At 41.3% G+C, this 27,986-nt stretch overlaps 2 protein-coding genes across 3 annotated transcripts in view; one reads left to right on the forward strand and one right to left on the reverse strand.

Moving 5' to 3' along the window:
* The first annotated feature begins 11 nt into the window (after positions 1-11).
* On the forward strand, positions 12-27,973 carry SENP2 (SUMO specific peptidase 2). The gene is made up of 17 exons (XM_066621917.1): positions 12-143; positions 5,502-5,557; positions 7,021-7,130; positions 8,648-8,723; positions 9,136-9,217; positions 10,145-10,301; positions 13,614-13,717; positions 14,933-15,015; positions 15,153-15,198; positions 15,491-15,545; positions 18,549-18,713; positions 18,890-19,021; positions 20,062-20,265; positions 20,359-20,438; positions 21,173-21,257; positions 21,773-21,868; positions 22,284-27,973. Exons 1-17 carry the CDS (start codon positions 34-36, stop codon positions 22,344-22,346), a joined length of 1,704 nt encoding a protein of 567 aa, XP_066478014.1. The 5' UTR covers positions 12-33; the 3' UTR covers positions 22,347-27,973.
* Positions 24,556-27,986, reverse strand: part of IGF2BP2 (insulin like growth factor 2 mRNA binding protein 2) — an 80,761-nt gene continuing 77,330 nt past the window's right edge. For both annotated transcript variants that reach the window (XM_066621915.1, XM_066621914.1), the window contains one exon: positions 24,556-27,612. In XM_066621915.1, the coding sequence (XP_066478012.1) occupies positions 27,517-27,612 (96 nt within the window). In that variant the 3' untranslated portion in view covers positions 24,556-27,516. The remainder of the gene's footprint in view (positions 27,613-27,986) is intronic.

The raw sequence follows: 27,986 nt of genomic DNA on the forward strand, positions 1-27,986 counted from the left end.
GCGCTTCCTGCGCGGCCCTTGTGGCGGAGGCCTATGTACAGATGGCTGACCGAGGCGCTGCGCTCCTGGCTCCTTCCGCCTTCTGCTTGGCGCCGGGACGCGGAGCCGGCGCCCCCGAGGCCGCGGAAGAGGGCGCACCCCAGGTCAGCCGGGGAGGGGGCGCCCGCTCAGGGCGGCCGGGCTGGTCTCTCCCCCGGTCTCGGCGTGGGCCTGCGGGGCCGCTTCGGCCCAGACTTGCCGGCGACGTCGCCCCGGGGTGGGCAAGCCCCGCAGCCCTGCGCGCCGCCTTCTCCCTCCCTGCATGGCGTGGCTCAAATGGGGAGCCGGAAATGGTTCTTCCCGGCCTCCCCCCCCAGGGACTTTGGGGGTTTGGGTTTCTGGCAGTGGGTTGTTTGAAACCTGTGTGGGTCGGAGTGGGTCGCTGTCCGCTGCAGTGTTTCTCAACCTGTGGTACTTGTACCACTGGTGGTACTTGAGGTGGTGCCTGGTGGTACATGCTGGACCCCCAGGTCCTGCCTCCTGGCAGCCAGACCAGCAATGCAATGCAAGGAGCAATGGTAGGAGACTCAGTTTGATGGAGGCTGAGTTTGGTGGGCAGCACTCTAGTGCAGCACCTCCGAGAGGAATTTTGGCAGGGGGTACAAAGTCTTGTTGGGACCCCTTCCCAAAGGGAGAGTTTGAGAGCCACTTCTTGTGTGGGTGGGAGGGGGGAGGCAGCAGCGGTGCAATCCCCTTGGGTACATGTACCCAAGCCCCTGCAGCCTCCCAGGGGGTGCGGGGAGCCTGTCGCAACCTGTGGAGTAATCAGCATCTACTTTCACTGCTGCAGGGAGCCCTGCTGCAGGTCGCGCTGGGCTCCCCACATCCCCGGGAGGCTGCAGGGGCTTGGGTATGTGTACCCAAGCCCCTGCAGCCCCCCTGAGCAGCACGATCCTGGGGACCGAGCGGCTGCCTCCTCCCTGCCTCCAGGCTGCCCCTGCCCCTTAAGGGGGCAGGGGCCAGGGCCCGCAGGCTGGGGCGTCACGATGCCCCAGTTTGAAAAGCCCTGCCAAAGGGGGAAGGAAGGGGATGAAACAGAGAAGGAGAGGGTGGTGACAAGGGGGGGCAGAACAGGGCAGGGGTAGGGTGGCAATAGCTGGAAAAGTCTTTGGACCCCAGGTCTGCCCACTTGTGCAGCATCAGCAGCTAGATACAGTTATATGGAAAACCAAACACTCTCCTAAGTCGGTCTAAAAATTTTTAAATATAGAAAATCAATGCAGGAAATTAGCATCATCATATTTAAGCTCACACTAGAATGGAAAGTGTCCTGTGTGCACCAAAACTTGCTTCTGCAGAGCTGTAGCCCCACCATAAGCCAAAGCGCAACTGTTGATCCACAGGCTACTGTAGCAGGCCAGTTTCCTCCAAGATTTGACACTGTGTTAAGGAGTGTCATGTATGCATTCCCTGTCCAGCACATATGGCTTTCGGTAGCAGCAGCATCTGCGGACCCAGCATCCCAGGTGGACAGTGAGTCTGGGTGAGATTGGAAAATATAAGATCCCAGGAAATTTCTGGGCCCTGTCCTTTGGCTCCTGTGCCCTCTTTTTGACCCTGGGCCCAGGTACAAATTACCCGCTTTACCCTCCTCTCCTAGGCCCTGCTCTAGTGCAGGGATCTCTAAACTTTTTGACTGAAGTGCCACATCAAAATATCTGGAACAGTGTCAAGGGCCGGAAAAAAGAATTAAATATAAAATTTAAATAAACACATTAGAGATGGAACTTAGATGAATGAATAAATGAATGGGCTCAAATGTCCAGGACTTCTCCAAGAATGAACACAGCCCAGAAATAAAGCACACACTTAAATGGACCCCCATTCCCCCACCCCACAAGCACAACTCTGGTTTTGTTTGGTCAACTGGGCCATAGGCTCTCAGGGGATCAGAGGCTGACTGTGAGCTGGATAGAGGCTGGCTGCGGGTTGCATCTGGCCCCTGGGCCAGGGTTTGGAGACCCCTGCTCTAGTGTATGCTTTTCATTTGCTCAAAAAAGCTCTCCTTGTCTGCCCTGAGCGCCCCTTCCTGTCTGTGGCATTGTGTCTGGCCCCCAATCTGGACTTGTACCACCAATGGTACTCGAGGTTGTGTCTGGTGTTGCATGCTGGACCTTCAGATCCCTGCCTCCTGGCAGCTAGACCAGCAATGCAATGCAACAAGCAACAGTCAGTGGGCAGAGCTCCAGTGTATGCTTTTCAGGTGCTCACAAAAGCCCTCCTGCCTGCCCTGAACCTCTTAATGGTGTTTGTTGCGTTGCATCTGGCCCCCAATCAAGAAGTAACTATCAATGACATCATTACCTGTTACTTCCAGTGATACTTCCAATAAGTGGACCACACAAAGTGGTATGGCAGAGGATAAACATTAAGAAATGCTGGTCTACTTACTGTGTCTGTCAGGGTTCCACCCTACAGCTTTGCAGTTGAGATGTATTGGGATTGTTGCTACAAATACAACATTGTATCTGCTGACTTCTTTTTCCTCTGGGCTGTTTTCCTCTCTCTGAAGTCTTATAGAATGGCAGTGGCACATTTAGTACTGAACCTAGCTCCAGATGTCAGAGTTGACCAGGCTCTTCTTTCCTTGGGGCAGTACTGATAGCAGTAAACCTGCAGTGTAGATTCAGCAGTTTGGTGATGATCATGTAATTACTCTTTTCAGCTGTGTGTACATACAGAGGGACAGTGTTGGTTGAAGCTGCCTTTTGTTTGTGCTGCAGAGAGTGTTCATGCTGCATGTATGTATTTGATTGAGAAGCAAGTACCATACAGCTGTATCCTTGTTCAGAGTTCATAGTTGTGATAATGTTGCAGTGAAGGTATGGGATAATTTAATGAAGGGTCTTTGGCTTGTGTGGAAATCTGTCAGTGCACATGGAAAAGGGGTGGCTTCTCTGTTGCCATATTACACCATGTGTGTAGGAATCTGTTACATAGATCTATTATGAGAGATTCATTAATAGAACTGTTAGGAAAGTGTATATTTTTCCTTTTTATTTTTCTTCAAACTGTGGACAAAGGAAATTTTGTTCCTGTATAAATGTGTTAAGTCACATCTCCTGTAAGTGTGATGAAACTATCTCAGTATGGTTGAGTAAGAAGCCTAGGAAAGCATAGAAATCTGTAGTATTGTTGTATAGTATACAGAAAGAAAATGGAGAAGTCTTGCGTCACTGATAATCATCTGTACTGAATGAGGGAGTCTGGCTTGTACTCCATAGAAGTTTGTGCAGCATCTTTACTGTCATGCCCTTTAACTGGGTGCACCTGTGATGGCAGTCATTCTGAGAGCAGAAAAACAAATAGATATTCCCGATTAGATTAGTTTTCAAAAAACCGTTACACCCTTAATTAAAACCATGCTCCAAAAGTGTAAGTATAGGTTTAAACAGTGTATCTTTGTGTACACACTTTCCCCCCTTTGCATGTGTAGTCTTAAATCTTGGTCTTTCTAAGCACTGCAGTTTTGTAATATTAAAAAAGTGTGCTGCTGTGGGAAATGTCTTGTATGAAGGAGACCAGTCCTAACATCTTATTGGTGGGGTGCTAAAGAGCTTTGCTCACATCCCAGAGTGGAGGGAGAAGCATTGTATACTAATTTATGACTTATTCATAAATGCGTGTATGTAGCAGGGATATGTTTCTTACTTTTCCTTCATGAGGACCAAGTTCAGTGGAAATAATGTCAAGGTATTCCTGAGTTCTTCTGTGTTTGACTTGCTGTAATTTAATGCCAAGCACTATACTAGTGAATAATGCTTGCTAAAAGAGTATGTACCTCTATGTGTGACACTCTGAAAAAGGAAGCTCTTCAGGTTGGGAACAGTTCTGGAATAGATACTTCCTCATCCCATTCCTCTTTCATTGAAAACAGAAGAGGAATGAAGCTACTTGAAAGATCTTGCTGAAGCAAAAAAAAAAAATTCTGAAACTGTTTGGGGAGTGTTGTAAGGCACTCAAAGAAAGGTTAAGACTGCCTAGGACAGTGGTTCCCAAATGCTTTCAACTGGCAGCTCCCTTGACATACTGGGCCATTGTCTGCAGCTTCCCATTAGGGCTACTATCCTATACATTGTATAGGGCAATGTTTTTTCTCCTGACTGGTTTCTGCAGCTCCCTGGGGAGCCATGGCTCATAGTTTGGGAACCATTGACTTAAGGGTATTTGAGAACATATAATGCAGTCATGGGTAAGAACTGCAGGCCTGCAGTATCAAGCTCTCTGCAATTAACAGATGAACATTTGACTTTTTTTCAGCTTTGTTATATGCCCCCAGCTAACTGGCCTCCACACAAATTGGACAGAGGGGTATGAAAAGGACAGGGCCCAGCCCTACGTACGTATAAGCAAGGTTTATTTATTAAATTTTTACCCTGCTTTCCTACAAAATACCTGAGATGTCTAATAGGCAGTTGTGCAGTAACACAAATCTAATCTAAACTTTGAAATGCTAAAATACCCAGTTTGTAAAAATTATTGAACAACTCAAATAAGATTGTTCAACTCAGTAGACAGTCTTAGTTTGCTTGATGGAGCCTGTATAAAATTAGTCCTAAAACAAACTCCTCATGTTGGAATAGTAAACATTGACTGGTCCTGGTTAAAATGTGTTATGAAATAAGGTGTTATGGGTATTTTTAGTGCCCTTGGCTTCTGTGTCTAGGTGCATCAAACAGTTTAGCCTTTTACTATTAAATGTGGTTCTGCTCTCTTCTGCCATCCTGCAGTAAAGGTGATGATGAAATCTAGCTCGTGTCTGGAATGCTTTTGGGGAGGAACTTCATGCTTACTCAGTAGCCCATGAGGTTAAATGAAAGCCCAGTATTACCAATTGAAAACTTCCCCTTCTGCTCACCTGCAAGCTAGATGAGTAGCTGCCACTCTAAGAATGCATAACTTTTTAATATCCTAATTCCTCTCTGCAACCTTTTCCTCAGTTTAAGTATTCTTGGAAATCATTTGTGCTGCTTGCATAACTTGTCAATGACACTTATGCTGAACTCCTATACAATGCTCTCTTGGGAGTAAGTTGAGCACAATAGTAGTTAGTTTTGAATAAGTTCTGAAAGTATGAGATTACACTGCCAATTAGGCTTCTAAAAATGCTTCTTTATAGAAAAGAAGGCTGATATGGATTCTGAGTACAATATGGAATTTAATTTCTGTGAGAGATATATAATTTTTTTTAGTGGTAGCAAATATGCATATGTACCTATCACTTTTGCCACAAGATACTACAAACTGTATGACTATTACATTCATGCAATGTGTGGTAGTGTCTAATGCTGTCTGGTGGAAACTTACGTATGCACGCATGCACATGAACTAATGGTTAGCAATACAGTGTTCACAGAGGCTGAGAAGAGGTACTCTTGGAAACAGGTTAGAGCAGGCAGTGTCTATCTTCAGAGTATGTTCAATGTGGCGTTTCTTAATAGAGTACCCTCTTCTTTTCACAGTACTCAGTCACGTGTAGATGATCCCGATGAGGAGCAAGCAAAAAGGCAAAAACTTGGTAATGTCTTTTCAATCAATTTTCATATGGTTAAGAGTTTACACTTTGGATAGCTGACTATATGTTTTGAATCAGAGTTTTGCTTTTGAGCAGGGCCAGTGTCCAGCCATTGTGCCCTAGGCAAAGCTAACTACCAAAATCCCACCCCAAAATGTGACTTGAAGATTAAAAATTAAGTGCATGCTCACTTTGTATGCATGTTGTGGTATTTATCTTGACATAAAAAATATTAACTGTTAGTGGAATTTTTACGTTGGTTTAAAAAAAACTGATCTGTATAAAACTGTGCCCCTCAAAGGTCTGTACTGCACCTCTCTGAGGTCTGTGCCCAAGACAGTTGCCTAACTGGCCTAATGACGGCATTGGCTCTGTTTTTGAGAGCTTGCAATATAACCATGTAGATTTTTAAATACATCTCTCTCACTGCCCTTTCATAACAAGTTTGTAATGCTTTGTTCATTAGCACCTACATGCCTACTGGTAGTTAACATTATGCAAACATGGAAATCTAATTTCTGCAACCTCACTTTGGCCAGGACATGCAATAAAGTTATTCAAATACTTAAAACAGTAGAAAGCACCATTTATCATACCTCAACCATGGGAAGGGGTGCCCTGCTTTGGAACAACATGGCCTTGGAACAGACAGAATGGTACAGAGAGAAAATAAAATGATTTTGAAACCTTAGATTGAAAGGAGTGAGACAAAATGCCTTTCTGCTGATTAGTCAAGTAAGCTGAAATCTTTGCTTCTCCTGGTATGATCAGTGGAACATACTGGAAGAGTTACTTATTAAAAACTGTAGTCCCATGGAAAGCTAACCCAATTCTAAAATCATATGATGATCTTCTGAAGGACTCTGTGCCCATAGGCAGCATTGCCTAATAACCAGGATTCTGTGTTTAAAGGCCTCATGTTCAAAGTTTCGTCCAGAACAACACTCTGCAAATATGTTGTATGGGAACAAATACTGCTCTTGAATCATTCAGCTGGAAACGTCAAGCAACCTCTGCCTTTAAAAAGGCTTGATGTCTTGGTTCTCTTAGTTTATTGGCTTTCGGACATCGTCTTGTCCCGTCCCCCCTGTCCGTTCCACTTTGTTTATGCAAGAAGAGGGTGACCAACTCTTGTTATCACTCTCTTCTCTAATTTGTTTCTCTAGTATAAATGGAGATATCCTAATATATTAGAACATTTCCTTGTGCCTCTTAGGCATAAAATTAGCCAACTTCTAATGCTAGTGTTTGGGAATTGTGTTTTTTTTTTTTTTTAATTTGGACAACAATATTTAGTGAAGGAACCTAATTTTTAGTGAAGTGTGGCAGTCATCATATATCATTTGAATGCTGTGTGCAGTTGTACTGTGCTGAGAATAAACAATCGTACTACCTGAGTTTCAGAATATGGGTTTTCCTTAGATTGTCAAATTTTGCAGGCTGATGGAACATTTAATTTTCCCTAGGTATTTTTGGTACATTGACACAAGGGATTGCCACTCTGATTAAACTACCATCTCTGCAGACAGCTACACATCGTCTAATTGGAGATCATCATAAAGAAGCAACAGACGAGGTTTGAGTGTGTTCTGAGAAGATAAACATAATTTTGATGCGTACATTCAGCAGGACCACTATCCTGTTTTCTGTGGAATGGCAGAACTGTTGAATCCAATTGAGAGAAGGCTCTTAGAAGTAGACTTTTCTCTCATGCATTGCCTCACAGGTGCCTTCCCCTGTGTATTTATGTCCTTCTTTCCCTTCTCGGGTGAAGGAGTTTTTCTGCAAATAAATATAATATATAAGTATAGTGCTAAATGAGTGAAAGTTCATGAGAAATACTTAGTATTGGACAGTGAGAAAAGGAGCAATTGAGAAAAGGAGCAATTTTCCCACTCTTCAGTGGGAAAGCAAACTTTCCTCTGTGTTCTATAGTTCAGTTAGTAAATCTTTGTTCACTAGCAGCTATGGGGAATGGGGTTGCCAGTCAACCAGATAAGCTAGTTAAAAAAGCTTTTTATTTAACAGTGCCCCTACCATTCCCTTCCCTCACGTACCAGACAGGCTCACAGGAGTCCCCTAGGAAAAGGGGCTCTATATCCTAAGCAGGGCCCTGATGGAGTTGGAAAGTTTTTGTTCCTATAAGGCCCTAAGCAGGAAAGAACAAAGGTGGAACAGCATCACAGAAGCAAACCCTACCTGATGTGTTGGAGGGAGCTGGCCAGGCATCTTTGTTAACCAGTGGACTTGATTAGTTGGCATCTTTGCCTATCACTTCAGATGAGTGAAGTTGCTGGTCAGTAATTTGTGCTAATTAACAAAGTGGGTAAGTGAGCTTTTACTGTATTACTACATGTTTTATACTTCCAAGCAAATTGGATGCATTCTGGAAATAATTGAATCTGAATGTTTGCTTGCTTGTTTATATACTGCTTCTCAACAAAGAAGTCTACAAAGCGGTTTACAGGCAAAGTCGAATAATTAAATGGCTCCCTGTCCCAAAAGGGCTCACAATCTAAAAAGATGAAGAACACCACCAGAAAACAACCACTAGAATAGACACTGAACTGGGGTGAATGGGGACAGTTACTCTCCCCTGCTCTATATGAGGAACACCACTTGAAAAAGTTCCTCTTGCCTTCCAGCTGTGGGAAGTTATTTCACAGTAACCATCAGTTACTCTGGGTGTGGATGTGGTGATCTGAGATCTGTGCATTTATGTAGGTGACTGAAAGATTAAAAATTAACCAGGAATATTAGGTGAGTGGTATAGGATTGTTCTGCCTCTTATAAAGTTTTATTGTACCAGCTCTGTATATAGAAACTGCAACCTCATTTATCTAAGCCTGTTGACATGCATCTTAAGTCAAGCAAGTGTAATGCTTAAGAACCTTGTGTAGGCAGACCCAAATTTCATGCCCTGGCTATTGGTAGCATAAAATGACAGAATAAGGATTTGGCACCGAGGTTTTAATGAGAAGCGCAGTAATTTGTGAGTGTCGTGAATTGAATAGGGGCATTGGGGCAACAGTATTGATTCTGTACATCTGATTTGACTGGAATACTTGAGCAAGACACATATGCTTTTTAAAGTTTTTTTCAGATGCTTCTGATATTCTGGATGACAAGCAGATGGAACCTGTCTCTGGAATGCAGATTCTTGAGTTGGGTAAGTTTGATGTATCTTGACTAGATTTCTGATCTATTTGTTCTGTTTAGCACATTACCTCCTTTAATGTAATCATGTACATATACATTTAAGGTTAATTGAGGCAGCAAAGGACAAATATTCAAAATATTGGAGCATGTGCTTTGTCATTTACAGGTTTTTAGTATTCATATGTGGTAATCATTCTTCCACTTGTTGTGAAATACTCATGAGTTAGATGAAATACTTATGCCTTAGGTGTTATATTTTCTCTGTAGCACTGTGTGAGCTGTGTACTCTGCTGAGCTTTTCCAGTTTGTTCTTTCTTGCCTCATATACTTCTGTTCTGCTTATTGTGTATCTGTTGTGATTATCTGCGAATACATCTGCTGATGTTTTCCTTGCAAGATGGGATATTGTCTTTTTTCCATAGATAAGAAATCCTCCTGTGGTAACAGTAGGCATCCAAATGAAGAGATGGTACCTACCTGTCGCAGAGTTATGACCTGCCTGAGGTAAAATCTTTTTTTTTTTTTTGTAATCTGCCACCGTAAAAGTTAACCCAATTATAATTGGGAATAAGGCCTTCCTTGAAAATATTATCACTGTTCCCTCTGTAGCATTTCTCAGTGTGGTTTTTATACATTATTTACTCCTTGGAACCCTAGTGATACAGAAATGTGCTCAGAGAAGCCTTCTTAAATTGCTATGTAGATTATTGCTGTCCTCCCTCCCCGTTCTGTCTTCCTATCTCATATTTTTTTCCCCTCTTTGCACCAAATGCAATCGTTTTCTTTTTTGGTATTAGAGTTGTTGAATCTTTAACGATAGTGAAGAGAGACAAAACATATCCAGTGTGTAGCCTACATGGCCCTGCTCTTTGCATAACACTTCCTTTGTAGAAGGAAGTGGTAAGGGAATAGTTTGGTGGTGAGTACTGGATCATAAGAATCTTGGAAAAGAACCAGAGAGGATTGTAGCTTTAGAATTGAGGAGTTAATACACAAACAAGCCACTCTAGACATTGCTCTTCTTCACTACATATAATTGGACCTGCTTTTTTGGGAGATCTTCTAGGCAGTCAGACTAAATGAGTAGCTAATCTGTTACTTAAGATTCATGCTAATCTTCATAAAAGAAACCCTAGGCTGGACAGCTTATGAGATTATAGGAATTTTGATAGAGCCAAAGGGGTGTATGTGAGGTCTGAGGGAGACTGTAAGTGGCACATTTTAGAAGCGTGCTTTGTAATAGTGGTTATGTATGTGCATTGTATTGCTTGTCTGGATCATTGTCTGTAAACCAAAATACAGAAGAGAACAGGGTGCATTCAGGAATCTACAAATGTACACTTTCCAGAATAGTCTTTTGTCTTATGGTATCCAGAGCTTATAGGTTTCAGTAGTATGTTTAATGATGCTTGTCTTTATCCTCCTCACCAGGCATGACTGTAAGGTCAATAAGAACAGCAAGAAAAGTCAACATTCTCTTCCAGAGGACTTGCTGCCATGGAGGTGTGCTACTCACAGGCATTTGTTAAATGTTCCCACCCTAGATACTGCAAGGTGTCTAAGGAAACCTCAGTGTACGGTGGAAGAGGCAAGTCCAGTTGCATATAACATTTTACATTCTGAACCTACTTATGAACTGCCTTGTGACTACAGAATACCTGAAGTATGCTGCATGTTTCAAAGGCGATAATGTTTATTTCAAGCAAAATTAATATGAAGGCGTCCAATCAGTATTAAGGATTAAGGCCTTTAAGGGTGGCATAACTCAATTCCATCAGCTTTAAAATTGACTGTTAATACCTCCTGTTTTATGGTTATGTTACCTGGAGGTAACAGTCCTGTAATTAATCAGAGCCCACTTCCAGTTGTATGCAATAGGACTGTTTTTATAGGCCTGTGGAACGTTACTTGGTGTTGTATACAGTATTTGTATCAGCCTTGCAGTTATCCACTTGCTGAATAATCATTCATTCCAGGCAAGTGGTCTTTACTACTCAAGCCACCCTTTGACAGATAGATTTGTGGAGTCAGCAGGTTGTCCACTAATTTTACTTAATGGGCAGAACTAATGTATGCTCTGAACCAAGACTCCTTTTGCCAGTTCAAGTGATTTTACAAAAGTGACTGCCAGTTTATTTCCCTACTTGGAGACATGATTTGATACTTTTATTGAACATTTTATACTTTCAATGGAGAGAAAAATTATGTTTTGGTGAATTTTGATGTCTTTGGTCACTGACTGCTGCATGTGCATGCACTGCATTGGTTCTTTTGATTCAGTTGCTTGAGTCCTCCAGAGAGATTTGCTCCACAACCATCATCTCCCTGTTTTTGGTTCCCTGGAATTTAGCTTGCACTGATGGAAGGAAGTGGAATGAGAGTGATGGATGGCTCTGTTTTCTGACAGAAGGGTTGGATTACTTTGAAAGTGATCCCTTTCACTGAAACTATGATTCTGTTAGCGATATTATTACCTGCTTGTCATTTGGATATGTAGTAAAAGATTGTTTGTTATCCTCAGTGGTGTCACTGGGGCAGTGCAGGGGGTGTGGATCGCACTTGGTGTCACCAAGGGGGTGTGGATGGGGGGTGTCACCAAAATGACCTTTAGTTTCCTTTGTTCTTTGCTAGTTTGGGACCTGCATTCAGTTCCTGCATTTGGGACTGACATACTATCACCATCTGAGTAGTACTGCATCCACTCGTTGCTGCCATTTGAGTGACCACAGGGCAGCCATTCACAAGCCTTGGCCAGTGACACTTGGCTTTTGGCTGGGCCCTCTTTCTTTGTATTTTTGCCTTGGCTTTGCCATGCAATTCTTGGAGGCCATTGCTGCTTTCACATGTTGCCTCTGCATCAGAATTTTGCACCACTTGTGGGGGCCCCACCTTGCATTCCCAAAGGTCCATGGGGGTGACACCATGACTGCACAGGGTGACACCAACTTGTGAACCTGCTGGTTATCCTTTCTGTATGCTTCATTACTAAATCTTTTTAGATTAGGTCTGGGCTGGCTTTAGTCTCTTTATTTGCATTTTTAGAATCTTCATTAGTCTCCTGATGTGTGTTTAAATTTATAAAGTGCATGAATATTTTATAACTTTATGATCTTGTATACTTATACTTTATGATCATGCATCACAGATTAGTTATGACTTAAATTATTTGTGTAGTTCAAAGTTTACATCATCGACATTCTTTGCAGGAATTCCACTAGGTGGTCCTACTGAAATCATTCATGGTCCACTGGCTTATCTTGAACAAGGGTGGGCAGAAGTATTGCTTCTGTAATACTAAAAGTCCTTTCTACAGCTTAAACATGAACCTATTATTGTATTTTGCACCTTGATTACTGGGATGTTGTCTTTGGTTGTTTGTTATTTATATACCTCTTTATATTTATATACCTCTGTTTACAAAAAATAGCTCACGAAGTGCTTTAAATAGCAAATCAAATCACTAAATGGTTCCCTGTCCCCAAAGGCAGAAGAGAGACCAGTAAAGACACCATGCTGGGGTGAAGAGGAACAGTTGCTCTTACTCTCCTAAATATGATACCACTTTAAAAGGTGCCTTTTTGCAGTTAGTATGGATACTGGCTACTCATTTCTACTACATGCTTTAAAGCAGTGTCATGAATATGTACAGTTTAGGCCTAGGTTAGCATGTGAAGCCTGAACCAAACTAAGTCAGTAACGGAGAATTGGCTAGCAGTTCCTAGCTGCAGGAACATGAATAAACAAACAACAAGAATTACAACCCATTGGAATGTTTAACACCTCAGTAAACTGAGGGGCGCCTGATCAAGCGGAATGGAATGCAGTTATGGATCTCCAGTTGGGAGGGGTAAGAACTAGGAGGGCTAGCAACCAGACCCATTCCGAGAAGGTTCTGTCCTCAAAAGTTTCTGATTGGACAGTCTAAATAAGTATGAAGTCACTCCAGTACTATTAGCATAAAAAGTATAATAATGAGTGCCCCAAGGGGCATGCCGAGTTTCTTGGGCAGAGTTTTTGGGTGCAACATCCTGCATGCTGTCAGCTCCATTGTCCACTATGGGCATCTGGCCTCACAGGTAGCCTGGAGCTAAGAGAACTGCAAGAGTAACTGACCCAGGTGAGAGATAGGTATTAATAGAGATAGCCAGCTAGCTTTATTATTTTATTGCTGATATGTTTCCTAGATGTTTATGCCTCTAGCATTTGCTGCCTTACTGTAACTTTATGTAACCTTATGTACTTTAAACTAAAATCTCTTTTACCAAGTTGTTTTATTGTCTGTTGGGGACAAAGGTTCAGAATCCTGCCTAGCCGTTCAGGAAGCTACCAAGCGCTCATTGAGGTCTAGTAACTTGAGGATTGAAGCTTTAATTAGAGAAAGAGCTCAGTGCCTGCAAGGGATAGAGTTAAGCCTAGAGGGTCTCAGTGTCCCAAAAACTCTGCCCGAGAAGAACCCGGCACACCCCTTGGTGCACCTATTTGCAAGACCCTCATTTGTTCATATAAGTGCCATCTCTAATATATTCATTTATGTAAACTTATGTAAATTTATTCATATTTGAAATGTAAATTGATTCTTTTTTCTCAGCCCCCGACAGTGGTGTAGCCCTTCTGCCAAAATGTTTGGACACTCCTGCTTTAAAGCAATCAGAAACTTCAATTTAAGCCAGTGGAGTAGGAGAGAACATGATGTGGCTGTCAGCATTAGTCACTGTGTTTGTTGTCAAGTTCCCAATTTTGCTATCTGTAGATCAGGAACAACAGTACAGCCCTGGGGTTGTGAGAGGGGGGAGGTCACTTGCATACTAGAAGTGTTCTTTTAGACTAGTTGAAGTGTGCAGTAAGTCTGAATTTACCTTTTTAATGGGGAATAGCTTTATGATATTCATCCCCACCCCAGGGAGTTCAGAGAGAAGAGAGAGAAAAATACAAACAGCTTCTGGAGCAAGAAAAAGAAAAAAGCCCAAAAAATCATTCCTCTTGCAACATAACAAAGCAATCCAGGTATGTCCTTATAAAGACCTAGAAAAGACCTGCAATGAAGTGGCTCTGCATTGTCTTTCAGAAGGGAGTAAAGAAGATTCTAGAGTAGGGGTGTCAAACATAAGATCTGTAGGCCAGATATGGCCCGTGGAAGCTTTTTAACTGGCATGGGCAAATTGCACCGGATCCCATCTCCTCCAGTAGCTTCAGACACGCCCCCTTTCGCTCCTAAACAGTTGACGCAGGTCCTAGGAGATCCATTGACAGTCAAGGGGCTTATAGGGAGGTAAGGGGAGATATTTTTTCTTATTTCTTCCAAACCTCCTGCCCCCCCCCCGCCCCGGATGCCGTGCAAGCCTTCTTGGCACCACTGCATCAGCAGAGGAAGGAAGCATAGGATTGGGCTGATAGAATGATAGCCATTCCCACGCACATCAGGGAAAAAATTGCTATTCTCATGCACATTGGGGGGGGGGATTGCCATTCTACAGCACCAGACATTTTGAGAAACACTGCTCTACTGTAAACTCACTGGGAAGTAAGTTTCTCTAACCATATTGCAACCATATTGTTGCATCATACATCAAAGAGTAGCATTTGCTCTTCGAGGTCCCTTTGAGGCATTTATAGTTACTTTATGAATGATCAAGGTTTACATATTTTCTCCTCTGTCACTTGCAACTAATGCAGTCCTAGGCAAAAATAAAATTCTTATTTCTGATCATCACTTGCTTAATGACATCACTTCCTGCTTGATGTCACTTCTTGCTTCCAGCAGGCACAACAAATGCGAATTTTGGCTCACTGTATAAAACACGTTTGACACCCTTGCTCTAGAGAGCAAAAGGTAATGTGTTCCCCAAAAGTGTTGGGGGGGACAGATATGTCCTGCAGGCCTTTTTTTTTGGGAGATCCACCCTTTACAAGGAAAAGTTCATTACTAATTGTAGTAAAGCAAGGCAACTGCCAGTTCTAGTAAGCAAAACAACCAGTAGAGGGTTTGAAAAGAAAAGGCAGCACTCACAGGCAGCCAGTGCCCATCTTTTCGGAACTCCTGTCCAGCAAGCTTGCATCAATTTTTGGGTTATATAACTATATTAAGATGCTGTGTTTCATATAGACAGAATTGGTTCAGTACCTAGTTGCTGTATAGCTAAAACTTGGGAGTTGTGTTTTTCTTAACTGGAAGTGTAATTTTTTCTATGTTCATTCTCTTTTTAAATGTTCTGAACTAAGTATCCAGGGTTATGCACCTGGGTCATTAAAGGCTGGTCACTATGTGGAAATAGATGTCCCTTCATCTGAGACACAGAGGAATGGTAAGTATTAATATTGTACATATGAAATGGGTGTGACAGCAAACATTTTCAGATTTTTTGCTAAATATGTTGCCTGCTGTGGCATTTATAAAATTAGCTGAGTTATTGTGTTCTTTACATACTTTCTCTTCTCAAAGGTATCAGAAATTTCGATCCCTTGTATACTAGAAGAGATGTAAACAGGTAAGTACAAATCATTGAGGGCAATCAACTTTTAAATAGATTGGCTGACTACTGATGCTAGAGTACATTTGAATGCCTGCTCTGTATGTATGTGAGCAGTTCTGTATTTATATTAATATTACTTTTCTCTTAATACTTAATGGTGTCATAGAAATGTAGCAGCCAGAATAGAAGTGCCAATGAGATTTTTTTCTGATTGGAGTGGGAGGGGGCAGGAGAGTGAGTGCTTCTCTCTGCCTTAGCAGCATCCTTGCTTTTCGCTATAAATCATGTTTATTTTTGTTTCTATCAGCTCAGTAATAGTAGCAGAAAGATCTTCAGAACCTGAAACGTTACAGAAAAAAGAGGTGAGTCTTTTTGGAGAAATAGTATGGTTCTGAAAGGAAGTTCTGTACTTTCCTTTACAAAATTTATTTAATACTTTATAACCCATTTTTAAAGTGAAAATTGGCTCAGATGTATTTACAGCAATCAATCATTTTAAATTTAATTTCAATAATTAAAATCCATTACAAAGAGACAGTATAAAGGACTAGTACACAAGGGTGGTGGTGGAGGAGGAAGAAGGGGATGTTTGCAGGTCAAAAATTTTAGGTTTGGGTTCTTGTGTTGCAGTTTGATGTTCCGCCTTTATTTTTATGCAAGTCCGTTTCTGAATCTTTATAAACGTGGGAGTGCCATCTTGGATGACAGTCCTCTGCTCTGAACCCTACATTCTAACTTCCAAAAGTTGCAAGTTGCTGGGTTATAGTGGGACTCTGTCTGTGAGGGCTTCACAGATGAGACCTTCTTTGGGAGGGATCTGGCCACTGTATTGATCAGTGACTATGCTAACTCCAGTTTTGTGGGTTTGAAACTTGGGCAGTGCAGTGATGAAAAGAGACTACAGTGCTTAATTGGAATTTGGTTTTGCGTCAGGGATGTTTTTTTGCATGGCAGCAATCATTCTGTGAATTGCAGGATTTGACTTTCATTGCAACCATTATATTGTCGTCCTTTGTAGACATGTGTTTGGATGAGAGTGACACAGACACACACCTCACTTGAACCTACCTGCTCTAGCCCAGTATTCTTTTCTATTCCTTTTTTTTATGTTTAAGAATGTAACTCACCTAGCATGGTTGACATCTCCAGTGAGCAGTTTTCATGCCTTTGCTCTGCAGATTTGGTAGTATGCTGAGAACCTCTTTATTTCCAGCAAGCAAAATGGACAAGTGCTGTAGCAGATTTATATTCTTCTTGTAGCAGAAGTACAAGAAGTATTGTTCTGTGCATCAGTAACTAAAGTGGCAGCTTCTTTGTCTGCAGAAGTGTCCTGTCTGAATGTTTTTATTTTTATTTTGTGTTGACATCAAGATAAGCAGCCTGAGGGCTTGAATTCTTAAACTCCACAGAAGTGGAGTTCTTGAAGTCCATAGAACTGTAGTTGAGCATTCGTCTCTGCAACATGATATAAAAGTACAATTGTAGGATTCTGGTATCCTTGGAAATGGAAGTAGTTGTCCATCACTTACAATAGTGTATTTCAGTTGGGACCAGCAAGTTATAGCAGTCTGTGTAGGTATTTTGTCCTGACTGGTTGTCTTGCATAACTGTTTGTCTTCATCACAAGCGCGCTAGTGGCTTCAGTAATTTGTTTAATAGTACTGCTGTCTGCCATGGATGAGTGAGCAGCTCAAATTGTGTTTAAAGCTGATATATGTAGTTGCTGACACCTTGCTTGCTTAAAACTAGAATTAGACAAGTTGGGATTCACATTGAACACATGCACACCTCCCTGAGAGCAAGTTCTGTTGGACTCCATGTACCTTATTTTGTAGTAATCATGGCCCAAATTGCATTGTAAGTCTCCCTCCTTTCCTATTCCTTGAATTGTCAGTTACTGAAACTTAAGGCTTTATCATGTTTCAATAGGAGTCCTGTTCCGCTGTTGTTCAGAAGCATTGTTTAGACATAAACGCCATCAAATACAGTAGCACTTCCTTCACAGCAAGCAGACAAGATCAGGCTGTATGGGATAGAACAGGGGCACTTTTTGGCACAAGGGCCTCATCATATATCTTGTCAAAGACTGGAAAAATAAATTAATAAATTAAAATTTAAAATTTAAATAAACTTAAATACACCAAGGACATCTAATATTTTCTTTTCAAATAGAAAAGGAAGACCCAGAATGAAGCCATGTTAACCAAGCCCCCACCCCTTCAGAGAGAGCAGAATAAAAAAGAATATCCGATAGAAGCAGAGAAGAAAGGGAGTTGCCAAAATGAAAGTGTTTAGATATGTGCCTTCAGGACTGGAGAATAGAAAGCAGAAACTGCATTCTGAAGTTTGCAAAGAGGTGGGAGGGGGGCTCTTGATAGTAGCTTGTGTTTGTTTCCCAAACTTCAGTTATCCTCTCCCACGCTAATGGTAATTCATATGGGGCAAGTTTTTTGCCATCAGTAGGAAAAAGCTACAGAACCTGGTGTAGGATAAGAAGTACCAACTTTGCCCTCCCTCTCTGAAACTTAGTCCAAGTGCTGATGCTGCCTTTTTATAGCATGTATGTTTTGGGTTTTTCCTCTCTGCTGTATTGCTAAACTGCAGGGGGCTACGTGGGAGTCTTCAGTTGACAAAAGACAGCCTTACAAATTAAAAAAGTCGAGTGATCTTTAGAAAGCCGTAGAGCAGTGCTTCCTAAACTGATAGGTTGTAACCCACCAGCCAGGGAAGCAGTTGTCTCTGCCTCTTTAAGGGGCGGGAAGGGGCTATGGCAGCAGCATGATCCTGGGGATCGCATTGCTGCCATAGCACCTCCCCTGCACACACTTAACAGTGCTCCCAACTCCCTTGTAGGAGTTTGAGAACCACTGCCCTAGGCTATGCTACAGTGGCTTTTTTTCATCCATTTTTGCTGTATAATTGACAGGAATAGCAAAGTTATGTGCATTGATATATGCTATTTCAGACATCTCATCCCCTTCCTACCAGTCTCTTCCCCAACCACCTGCACCAATTTTTTTCCTTTCTTAATTCTGTGCACAAGCTCTGAGTGCTTGACAATCCTATATATCTCTATTGAGAGCTTTTGCGTGGTCCTATGTAAATATGTATTTCTGCAAACCTATGTAGTCAGTCTTCTGAGTATATTAGGGCTGCTGACAGGTGGTGTGAGGTCCTATTTTGGCTGATATTTTTTATCCTATGCCAGTTACTGGTAGAGTCTTGGAGATGGCAGGAGTGATAGTACTAGAATTCTAATGGAAGGGGAAGGGTGAATTTTGAATACCCTGTCTCTTGAACAAATGTCATGAGAGGAAGTCCAGTTTCCAGGATGCTTTTTACAGTGATGTGCTTTCTCTCAATAGAGTGCAAGGCATCCCTTGACAATTGACCTATCGGAGGAGGTGTCACTTAGGTTAAGCCTGGATCAGAAGGCGCTGTCACACAAAAGACACTGTCTAGCTGCTACTGAAGAACAGAAGTGTTTGAGCTTGGACAAGACAACAGAGTGCCTTCCTGACCTTACAGAGGTACCATTTGAGTTAAGGTACTTGGGACACAAATCTGTGTGACCATCCTTTAGGTCCCTTTTACCATCTGAAGGATTTTGCTGAGATGTCATGATTCTTCCTCTCTATAGGAAAGTTTAGTTCTGCTTCCTGCTCTTTGCTTGTGCAGCTCATAGTATAAAATTTGTTCCTTTCAGGATATGGAGAGAGAGATAGAAAATGCCCTGAGCCATGGTCAAGAGGAGGAAGTACTAACTCATGCCTTCAAACTGAAGATCACACGTGGAGATATTCAGACTCTAAGAAACCAGCAGTGGCTCAATGATGTGGTAAATAGACGTTCTTGATATTATCTGAAACCTGTTTGCTAGAATCATCATTCCTGACATCTCCAGTCCTCTGTCAATTACAGGTGTAGATAAGAGTTTATTTGCTATAGAAATAGCTGTAAGCTAGATGATTTGGGGCACAAAATCTCCTTATGTATGTTTATGCAATGCCTGAGTTGGTAGAGACTCTTTATGTGTTTTGGCAGAGAAATCTATACTTCTGAAGCACGTCATTCACTTTATAATAATATGTTGTTCTAAGAACAAAGAGCTAAACATTATGGATTGTTACTTATTGCCCATTTGCTTGTAATAGATGAGACTTTCTTGTGAAGCAGAATTCTGTTCTCTGTCTCTGAGGTTGTGACAGAAACCATGCTTGGCTGTCTGGGACCAGTAAGATCATGGACAAAGTCACATGACATGAGGAAATGATGCTTGTAACAGATAAAAAGTCAAAGCTTCAAAACCACAATAAGCAGAGATGATATCCCATAATAATCTATTGCATTCCAGCTGGAACCTAAATTTGGAGACAGGCTATGAAATGCTTCTAATATAGTTATTTGCTGACACTGGCGAATGTTCTAAGGGGTGATGACTGTCTTCTTACTTTGGGAGGTGCTCACAGCTTTGGGAGTTGTGAGCACCTTTAGGCGTGCCCTTTCCTCTGCTGTGTCATCCGCCTCTGCAGGTCTCCCCCAGGCTTCGTTTTGCTCTGATCTGCTGGTAGGAGCAACTTCCAGTTTAGCGGTGGTTGCTCCAACCAGCAGATCGGAGTGAAAAGAAGCTTGCAGGAGATCCACAAAGAAGGCTGCTGGCCTCCCAGACCCTCTCCAAGGCTGGCAGACCTCCTTAGGCAGGGTGGCAAGACTCTGGGTGCCTGTGGTGTTGCGATAGCTGTGATGTTGCTGGGGCACCCATTCCTGGATCACTCTCCTTAGGGGAAAATCACCTATTTTTTTGTTCCATTGGTGGGTCATGACACACCACTTTTGAGCACCACTGTTCTAATCTACTACTTGTGTGTGTATCTGTAGATCATTAACTTCTATATGAATCTTCTGGTGGAGAGAAATAAAAGGCCAGGACTTCCAGTTCTTTATGCTTTCAGTACATTCTTCTACCCCAAACTAAATTCAGAAGGTTATAAAGCTGTCAGAAGATGGACCAAAGGAGTGGATTTGTTTCAATATGATATGCTCTTGGTACCCATTCATGTCAGGGTACATTGGGGATTGGTGGTGAGTCCACTTTAACTGTCTGCATTTTGGAAGGTGATAAACATGCAATAGTGAACTGTGTATGTTTAAGTATCATCTGTCTTTTGATAACAGGTTGTAGACATAAGGAGAGAGACCATCAAATATTTTGACTCCATGGGACAAAATGGGTACAGGATCTGTAAGAGATTGCTGTAAGTAGGTGCTTAATGGCAGCTATTTGCTAAGAAGTAAATGACTTTTCTTCTTTACTAAGAAAGAAGGTTTCTCTGCTAGAAGGTTCATTCTAATTATTGCATAAAGCATCTAGTTGAAGCTGTCAAGCTTTCTTTGGTTGCTAACAAATGACTAAATACAACTGACCGTCTTAACACCACTCCAACTTTTAAATTGCTCATTAGTATAATTGAAGATATCTTTTAACATCTCAGATATTCTTCACTGTAGGTAACTCTTGTACAAAACTGATAGAAAACTGCTGTACAACTAGAGTCTTTACTTAGGCTTTAGACAAACAATTAATTTAGTTTAGCATCTGCTTTCAGCGGAGGAAAGGTGTGGTAGAAATCTTTTTAATAATAATAATAATAATTCAAAATGAGTTATCAACTGAAACAACATGGTTCTCAAGGCAAGTTGGATATTACTGACAGAGCTTTCATTAGGTTAACTGTTTTGCTATTGCTCGACTGCAATGTCTTGCATGAAGCAGTCCTCAAACTATTTTTGAATAAGTTAATTAGATAATTGCTTCTGTTAGTGAAGTTTCTATTTTATCTTCCCCTTCAATTAATATTGAAAAGATATTTGGTGTAGAGGATTTTACTTGTTGTTTGAATTTTACTACATTCTGTGTAGTGATAACTCTGTTGGGGAAAATCTCAACTGATGTACCTTGACTGATGAATTTTATGGCTTTATTGAACAGGCAATATCTGCAAGAGGAAAGCAAAACCAAGCGAAACCTGCACATTAACGCTTCATCCTGGACACTTTACAGTGTTAAACCACATGTGTGTATGGCCAGCTTCTGGATTTTATAGTTTTGTTCCATGTCTGCTTCACTATGTATGGTTTATAAAGTATTTATTTTTGGATGCACTATTAGATTTGTTGGATGCTGCGTTTGCCACTTAAATAGGAATAGAAAACAAATAGCATTAGAACCCTTGCAGCATAAACTTGCTTTCTTTTAATTTAAAGTGGAATTCAAACTATTTTGAATAAGGTTACTGTGGCAGAACCTTTCAAAATCTATGGTCATATAGATTTCTTAGTATGTCCGTTCTGGAATGTTTTCCACCTTGAATTAGGCAGCTGTGTTTTAAGGTTTTCTCTAAAGAAAACGTGTTCATATAGATGGGAAATGACAAATAGGCTTTTTCAAACACTTTTTCCTCTGTTGGGTTTGGAGATCAGCTATAGGTTGGCTGTATTACAGCTTCATTTAGCTCTGTAATCTGCAGTTTTAGAACAAATCAAGACACTAATGGATCTTTGCACCTTTCTGTTCCTCCCTCAATTCTAGGAAATTCCACAGCAGTTGAATGGCAGTGACTGCGGAATGTTTGCTTGTAAATACGCAGACTTCATTTCCAGAGATAAACCCATTGCATTTAGACAGGTGAGTTAACTGGAACACTTTAGGAAAATCCTTTCCTTCTGCTGTGAGATTGATCTTGGCTAATATTGTAGTGGGCCTTCTTTGTGGCATACTTATATATTGCTTTTCAACAAAATAGTTTACAAAGCAGTTTATGTAGCAAAGTAAATCACAAAATGACACATGCATACCTCGGCTGCATTTTGAAGGGAATGTCATAACTTCTTTCCTTCCTAAGGTGATGGGAAACGTTTCGGAAATCCCTGCCCAAGACATATTGGCTAGCAAATATTTCTTCGTAATAATCTTTAGTGGTGAGGGGCCAGGGGAGAAACACTAATATAGTGGCAGAGGTTTGAATACTGACACTTGAACAAAAGGGAAATTCTGCTTAAAATTATACCTTGGAAAACTCAGTGCATTTTTCTCTTTGCAGCATCACATGCCTTATTTCCGCAAAAGGATGGTGTGGGAGATACTTCATCATCAGCTGCTTTGACACTGGATCTCTTGAGATGTGTGTTCATACAGTCGCTTCTGAATTGGTGGTCCTACTACTTGTATCTCTCAGAAGGCAAAGTCTGGTCTCCATTTCAGATAGGAGAGAGATTTAGAAGGCATTGTTGATAGCAAGTAACTGGTTTTGCTTCTGACCTGAAACTCCCTCCAAAAGGATAAAGTATAGGTTAAAAGAATTCAGCACAGTAACTTTATATCAGATTAGGAAAAGGCTGGCAATGACTGTGATATGACATTCAGTATTGAATGATCGCAGTGACCATAACCAGATGGAAAGTACATATTATCGCTACAAGGGCTACATACTACCTATGGCTTCAAAAGACTGACTCCAGAAATGTGCCATGCACCTGTTCCCTCCTCCCTTTCCGAGTTGCTCCAACCATAGGTGGTTGTGACATCTGAATTGGGCAAACTATGGATAAAGCAACTCGGGACTGGAGAAAGAAATTGTATAAAACATGTGAGCCTGTAGCATGTTCCCTATCCTCTGAACAAGCTATTTTCTATCACTGGAGGGTGGAGGACTTCTATTTTTTGTAAAACTGGATTTGTAGTGATTTGGAAAAGATACACTTTGTGTTGATTTGTAACAAATCCATAGTAGAGACCCTAGAATGGGGTTTGTGTTATTTAAAGGATTATATATTGTATGATGCTATTTATTTGAATTCCTGTATTTAAATAAGTGTTATAATTCTGATTTGCTTGAACTAAAATATGGGAAAATATATTTATCTAGTAAACTTGGTTTCAACTCATGTGAGTGAATCAATGGGAGCTAAATTGGGTAAGTTTTGAGGTGGTAATGCATGAACTTGGAAAGGAATAAAGGTAATCATTGAGAGGTCAAAATTCAAATACTCCTTCAAATGAATTATCAAATATCTAGTACAATTAGATGGATGAGGGCACTCCAGTAATTCCCTACCTGAGAATTACAGCATGCTTCTTAAACCTTCACCTAGTTACAGAGGGAATGTTGTGTGTTTGGGGAAATAACTGATTATGCCACATTTTGTGGGGTTTACAAATGAGTGTCAAAGAAATGTAGTTGTACTTGACAGTGAAGTCAGTATGTGTTCAATATTCACTGTTCATCACCTGTCCTGTAAACAGAAATATGTGTGATTGTATCCTGTAGAGCAGCAGTCTCCAAACTGGAGACTGCTTTGTCCAGGCAAAACCTTCCCCATCCCAGCCGATGCTTGCAAATCTGCATCTCACTGCTCATTTTCCAGGCTTATTGATGCATGGGAATGCTCTGGGCAGTCATGTCTATTACCTAGCATCCCAGCAAGTTGTGTAGCAGGATGTCTGAGCAGATTTGACTGCCCAGTGTTCCTGTGCTGTGATCCACTTGAAAATGAGTGATGTGGCAGAACTGTAAGCACTGCTCATGGTGTGTGTGTGTGTGTGTTTTCAAACCCTGAATCTGGCCCCCAGGCCAAGGTTTGGAGCCCTGCTGTAGTTAGGTGGCTCAAAGGTATATTCATATTATTTACATTTGAAAGATAGATGGTCAACAGTCCTTTACACCACTTTTCTAGCATAAAGAAATGGTGTGGCTGGGGTGGAGAAATGAAAGTAGTAGGACTAAACTACTGGAACTTATCTGGGGTTCACTAAGAAATCAGATTGGTTTCTTGGGTAATGTTGGCCACCTATGTACTTTTTTGCTCATATAAAGGAAATGGTTAATGGTAATTTTTATGAGTGCATTATGCATCAGATTGGCAGTGACAAAGCTACTAACTTTTGAATTCTGGCAAGAAATCTTCCTAAGGTAGGAAGTTACCTGAGGGTAGAAGAGCAAAAGTGAAGGACAAAGCAAGTGTTGGATTCTGTTTAAGAAAGGATGCTCATAGGAGTTGGTATCTGAGTATTAATGAATCAGGGACTGAGTTCAGATCTTGGTAAAAGATGAACCCTGCATCTTTAAACAACTTTCATAGCCATGTTTGTAGCAGAAAAAACAAGCCTTTTTTGGGGGGGGGGGGTGTTAAAGGAATGATGTTGTCAAAGTGGGAGTAATTTGCAGTGGGTAGACTACCACCAGGGACTACCACCAGGGTCAACATTCAGGATGACACCTGCTAATTGGGTAAGAGGCACTTTTTCAAGTGGGTGCTCCTTTTTTTAGCAGGGGGAGAGTAACTGGCCTACCTCACCCCAGCACTGTCTGTTCCAGTGGCTATCTGCTGGTATTCATTTGCATCTTTTTAGATTGTGAGCCCTTTTGGGACAGGGAGCCATTTAGTTATTTGATTTTTCTCTGTAAACCACTTTGTGAAATTTTAGTTGAAAAGCGGTATATAAATACTGTTAATAATAATAACATTCAGGAAGGTTCTCATTCTGTGCTTTGAGCATCCTCCTGGGAGTCTAATAACTTTTAAGGCTCTATAAATTTACTGCAGTACATTTTGCAAATAGCATTGCAATTGCCAGTTACAGCAGCTGTTATTTTGAGTAGTCCTGTGTGTAAGATCATGCATGATTATGACATCTGTACTTTACTGTGGTGGGTTGCTTCCTCATCCAGGTGTGACAGTATGAAGTCCTACATAAAGCATGAAGCTTTAGAGTATCCTGTGCTTGTTCCACAATATAGTGGAGAAAAGGGATTGTGTGACACTGTACAACTTGGTTGCTGCTAAACAGCCACATGACCAAAATCAGATGAGATTTTGATTATTCTGTACTAGAAGGTAAAGGAGCAACAGTTTGGGCAAGGTTAAATGAGTAGGAATTGCTTTTAGTCCTTCTCTGGCACAGGGCTAGCGTAGGGTTAGTATTGGCTTATGCTTAAACATGTTAGACTCTGTTTCTTGCTGAATTTCAAGCTTCAGTACTTAGACAGCACTGTAAAAGTGCACCATGTGCTTCACCTACATTCTCAGTAATACAAAACCCCTGTAAGATAGGTCAGTATTCTCTCCATGTAGCCAAGTAATCTTTTATTCTTCCCCCAAAACCTACTTAGTTCATGCCTGAGGCTGTTACCTGTCCTACAGCTTTCAAGTATAAATATTTACAAGATATCTGACTTACATTGTGTCTGAGAAGCACTGTCTGCAAATACCCATTAGCCTATGTGCTTGTGAAAATAGCATGAGCCAAATGTCTATCCATTTTCATAGGGTACGTGGAGTATTCTCGCAAGAAACTTAAGATTGCCTTAGAAGCTGACACTAGAAGTTATACTCATAGCAGTGTGATCTATTAGTCTGCACATATACATGTAGCTAGTATGCTACAGAATCTGTTAATCCTGTAAGAGGTTAGCCTCTCTGTGAAATACTTGTTTAGCAGCTGTAAAGCCTTTCTAGAGGGATGCCTAAAGTCCACTCATAGGAATTATGAAAGCACAATATCTTGCAGCTGTTTAGATACCATCTCTCCTTGGTTCAGTCCTACTGCCACAGTTTTGAGCCATAGCTCCTTTGGTAAAAGTTCAGTTGTGTGAAATACAAAGATGGAACGACTGAACTATGCTTTCCAAGCTGATCAGTATGACAATTACCTCAACTTGACCTTTGAAGACTACACATGATCCTCTAGTCTTGGCAGATGAAGAGGACTAGAGAAGAGGGCTTGCACACCACCCACTTTCATACTTTTTACTTGCTATTAAATAAAACTACTGGGCTCAGGATCTTGTTAGCTGGATATATATTTTTTTCCAAGAACACTGTTTGAAGTAGAGAAAACTGGCATTGCAGTCTGTTGGTACAATGGCATGTTCACAGAAACCAGTAAAACATCCATCTCTTAGCACAGAAAACTCTAATGGTGTGTAACCTATCAAATTCAGGAGTTCTGCTCCAATGTCTCTTGCACGTCTATGCTTTTATTAAAATGTTTCAAGGCCCTTGGCTCTCCTTTAGCAGAAGGATAATACCGAATAGTCATCATGCAGAATGATGCTTTCTTCCACCTGCCAGCTGTCTTTGTCTAAATTTATTTCCAACTCATTTTTATTAAAAAAATAAAAAATGCTCCAACTCTCAGTTTTACAAGGCATACAAAATCTCAAAAAGGGACACACAAGAGCAAGGTGCTGAGGTATGAAAACACCTGAGGTAGTTTGTTCATTTTTTTTGTTTTTTGAATAAAAGTTGCAATTTTCATGCCCTGGGCCAACAACCTCATCATTTCCATTTTTTAAAACCCACTTCTCAAAGTATTGGTGGCAACATCCTGCATGCAAAAATGTGCCAAGTGTGCTCTGTTTTCCTGTAAACAGAGATTTTTCTCCTCTTTAGGAAATCTAGATATAACGGAAGCTTGGCATTCTGATAAGCAAAGTGGAAGTTGTGGCTGGGTGGTTCATGTTGTGTCTTTTCTACAATGTGTTTACTCAGAGCACTGCACTGTCTGGTGGTACAAAAGGAGAGAGAGACTGTATGCAAAAACCAGGTTGAGATTTGTGAAGCAAAGAGAAGATCATATGAGCTGGAGAAAGAAATGCATAGAGATTCCTCTGCTAACGAGACGGTATCCCTTCTGTTGGCACATACAGGCAATCCAAGATGGCAGGCAGCTGCCATTGGTCTTCCTAAAGTACTCCTAAAAATATTGTTCACTTTTGATTCCCACTTAAAATTTTGCTGCTGGCAATCCTACATCTCCATCCTACTTTGTTAGAAAATCCATAGTGGACTAGCTTCTTTCCTTTTAGACTAGAAAAGCCTGCTTTTTCTAAAAACAAAATGTAATTGTTTTAAAAAGAAATTAAAAACTGGAGTTAGTTTCGTTAGCTATATTAATTCTAAAATATATTAATGCTGTCCTGTACAGCAGCCCATGCATTGTGTGGTAAAAAAATGCTCTCCTAGTATGTACACACATGTACAGAAGATTCTGAATGGGTTTGTCTGCAAAATTTCCGCCTATGTTAGTCCAACTAAAGGGATAGCGTTGCACTGTTAGACAGACTCCATGTAGGCTGTGGTGCGAGGGAGGCAGTACCCTGCTGGCTGAAGCCCACCCCCTCCCTGTGTACTGTAAGTCCTCTGCAGAGCCCCAGCCTCTTGGGCAGACTTCAATGCCTCCACATAAGTCTTTGGTTTGCTCCCTATTCCGTTATTCCATCAGGTGTTGGGAGGGCTACATTCATCAGTTGTTGTTGGCGGCACCTCGGAGCCTCATTTGCTGCGCTGCGAGGCAAGGGCTCCCTGAGGGTGTTTCTGTTCCTGCTGTTTCACCTGCTGGACAATTTCCCTGATCTTGCGCTGTGCAGTCTGCAACAGACAAAAAAAAAAGAATAATCATCGTGGATATTCTAATTTGCCACTCCATAAGGAAAAAGTGGATACTCTCTATTGCCAATGCTATATGATATGGGGTATAGGAAATACACACTTCCCCATGCAGGTAAAGCAGGCCAGCTCTGTTGAATGTATTACAGTAGCAACTTCTCTATTCACAGTCAACCTTTCTAAAAAGCATGCTTCATGCCATTCCTCTATGCCTCAGTACTATTGTGCATAAATGTAGATTTTAACCCTAGAAGAAATTATTCAATTTCCTATCAAAAGGTAGCTACTTGTGTGTGCAACATGCTCAGTATTTTTAAACCTTAGACTTTGCAATTCCCATCCAGTACACAGTACGT

Source organism: Tiliqua scincoides, chromosome 3 (genome assembly GCF_035046505.1).
Source record: "Tiliqua scincoides isolate rTilSci1 chromosome 3, rTilSci1.hap2, whole genome shotgun sequence".
In the NCBI taxonomy this organism is placed as follows: domain Eukaryota; kingdom Metazoa; phylum Chordata; class Lepidosauria; order Squamata; family Scincidae; genus Tiliqua; species Tiliqua scincoides.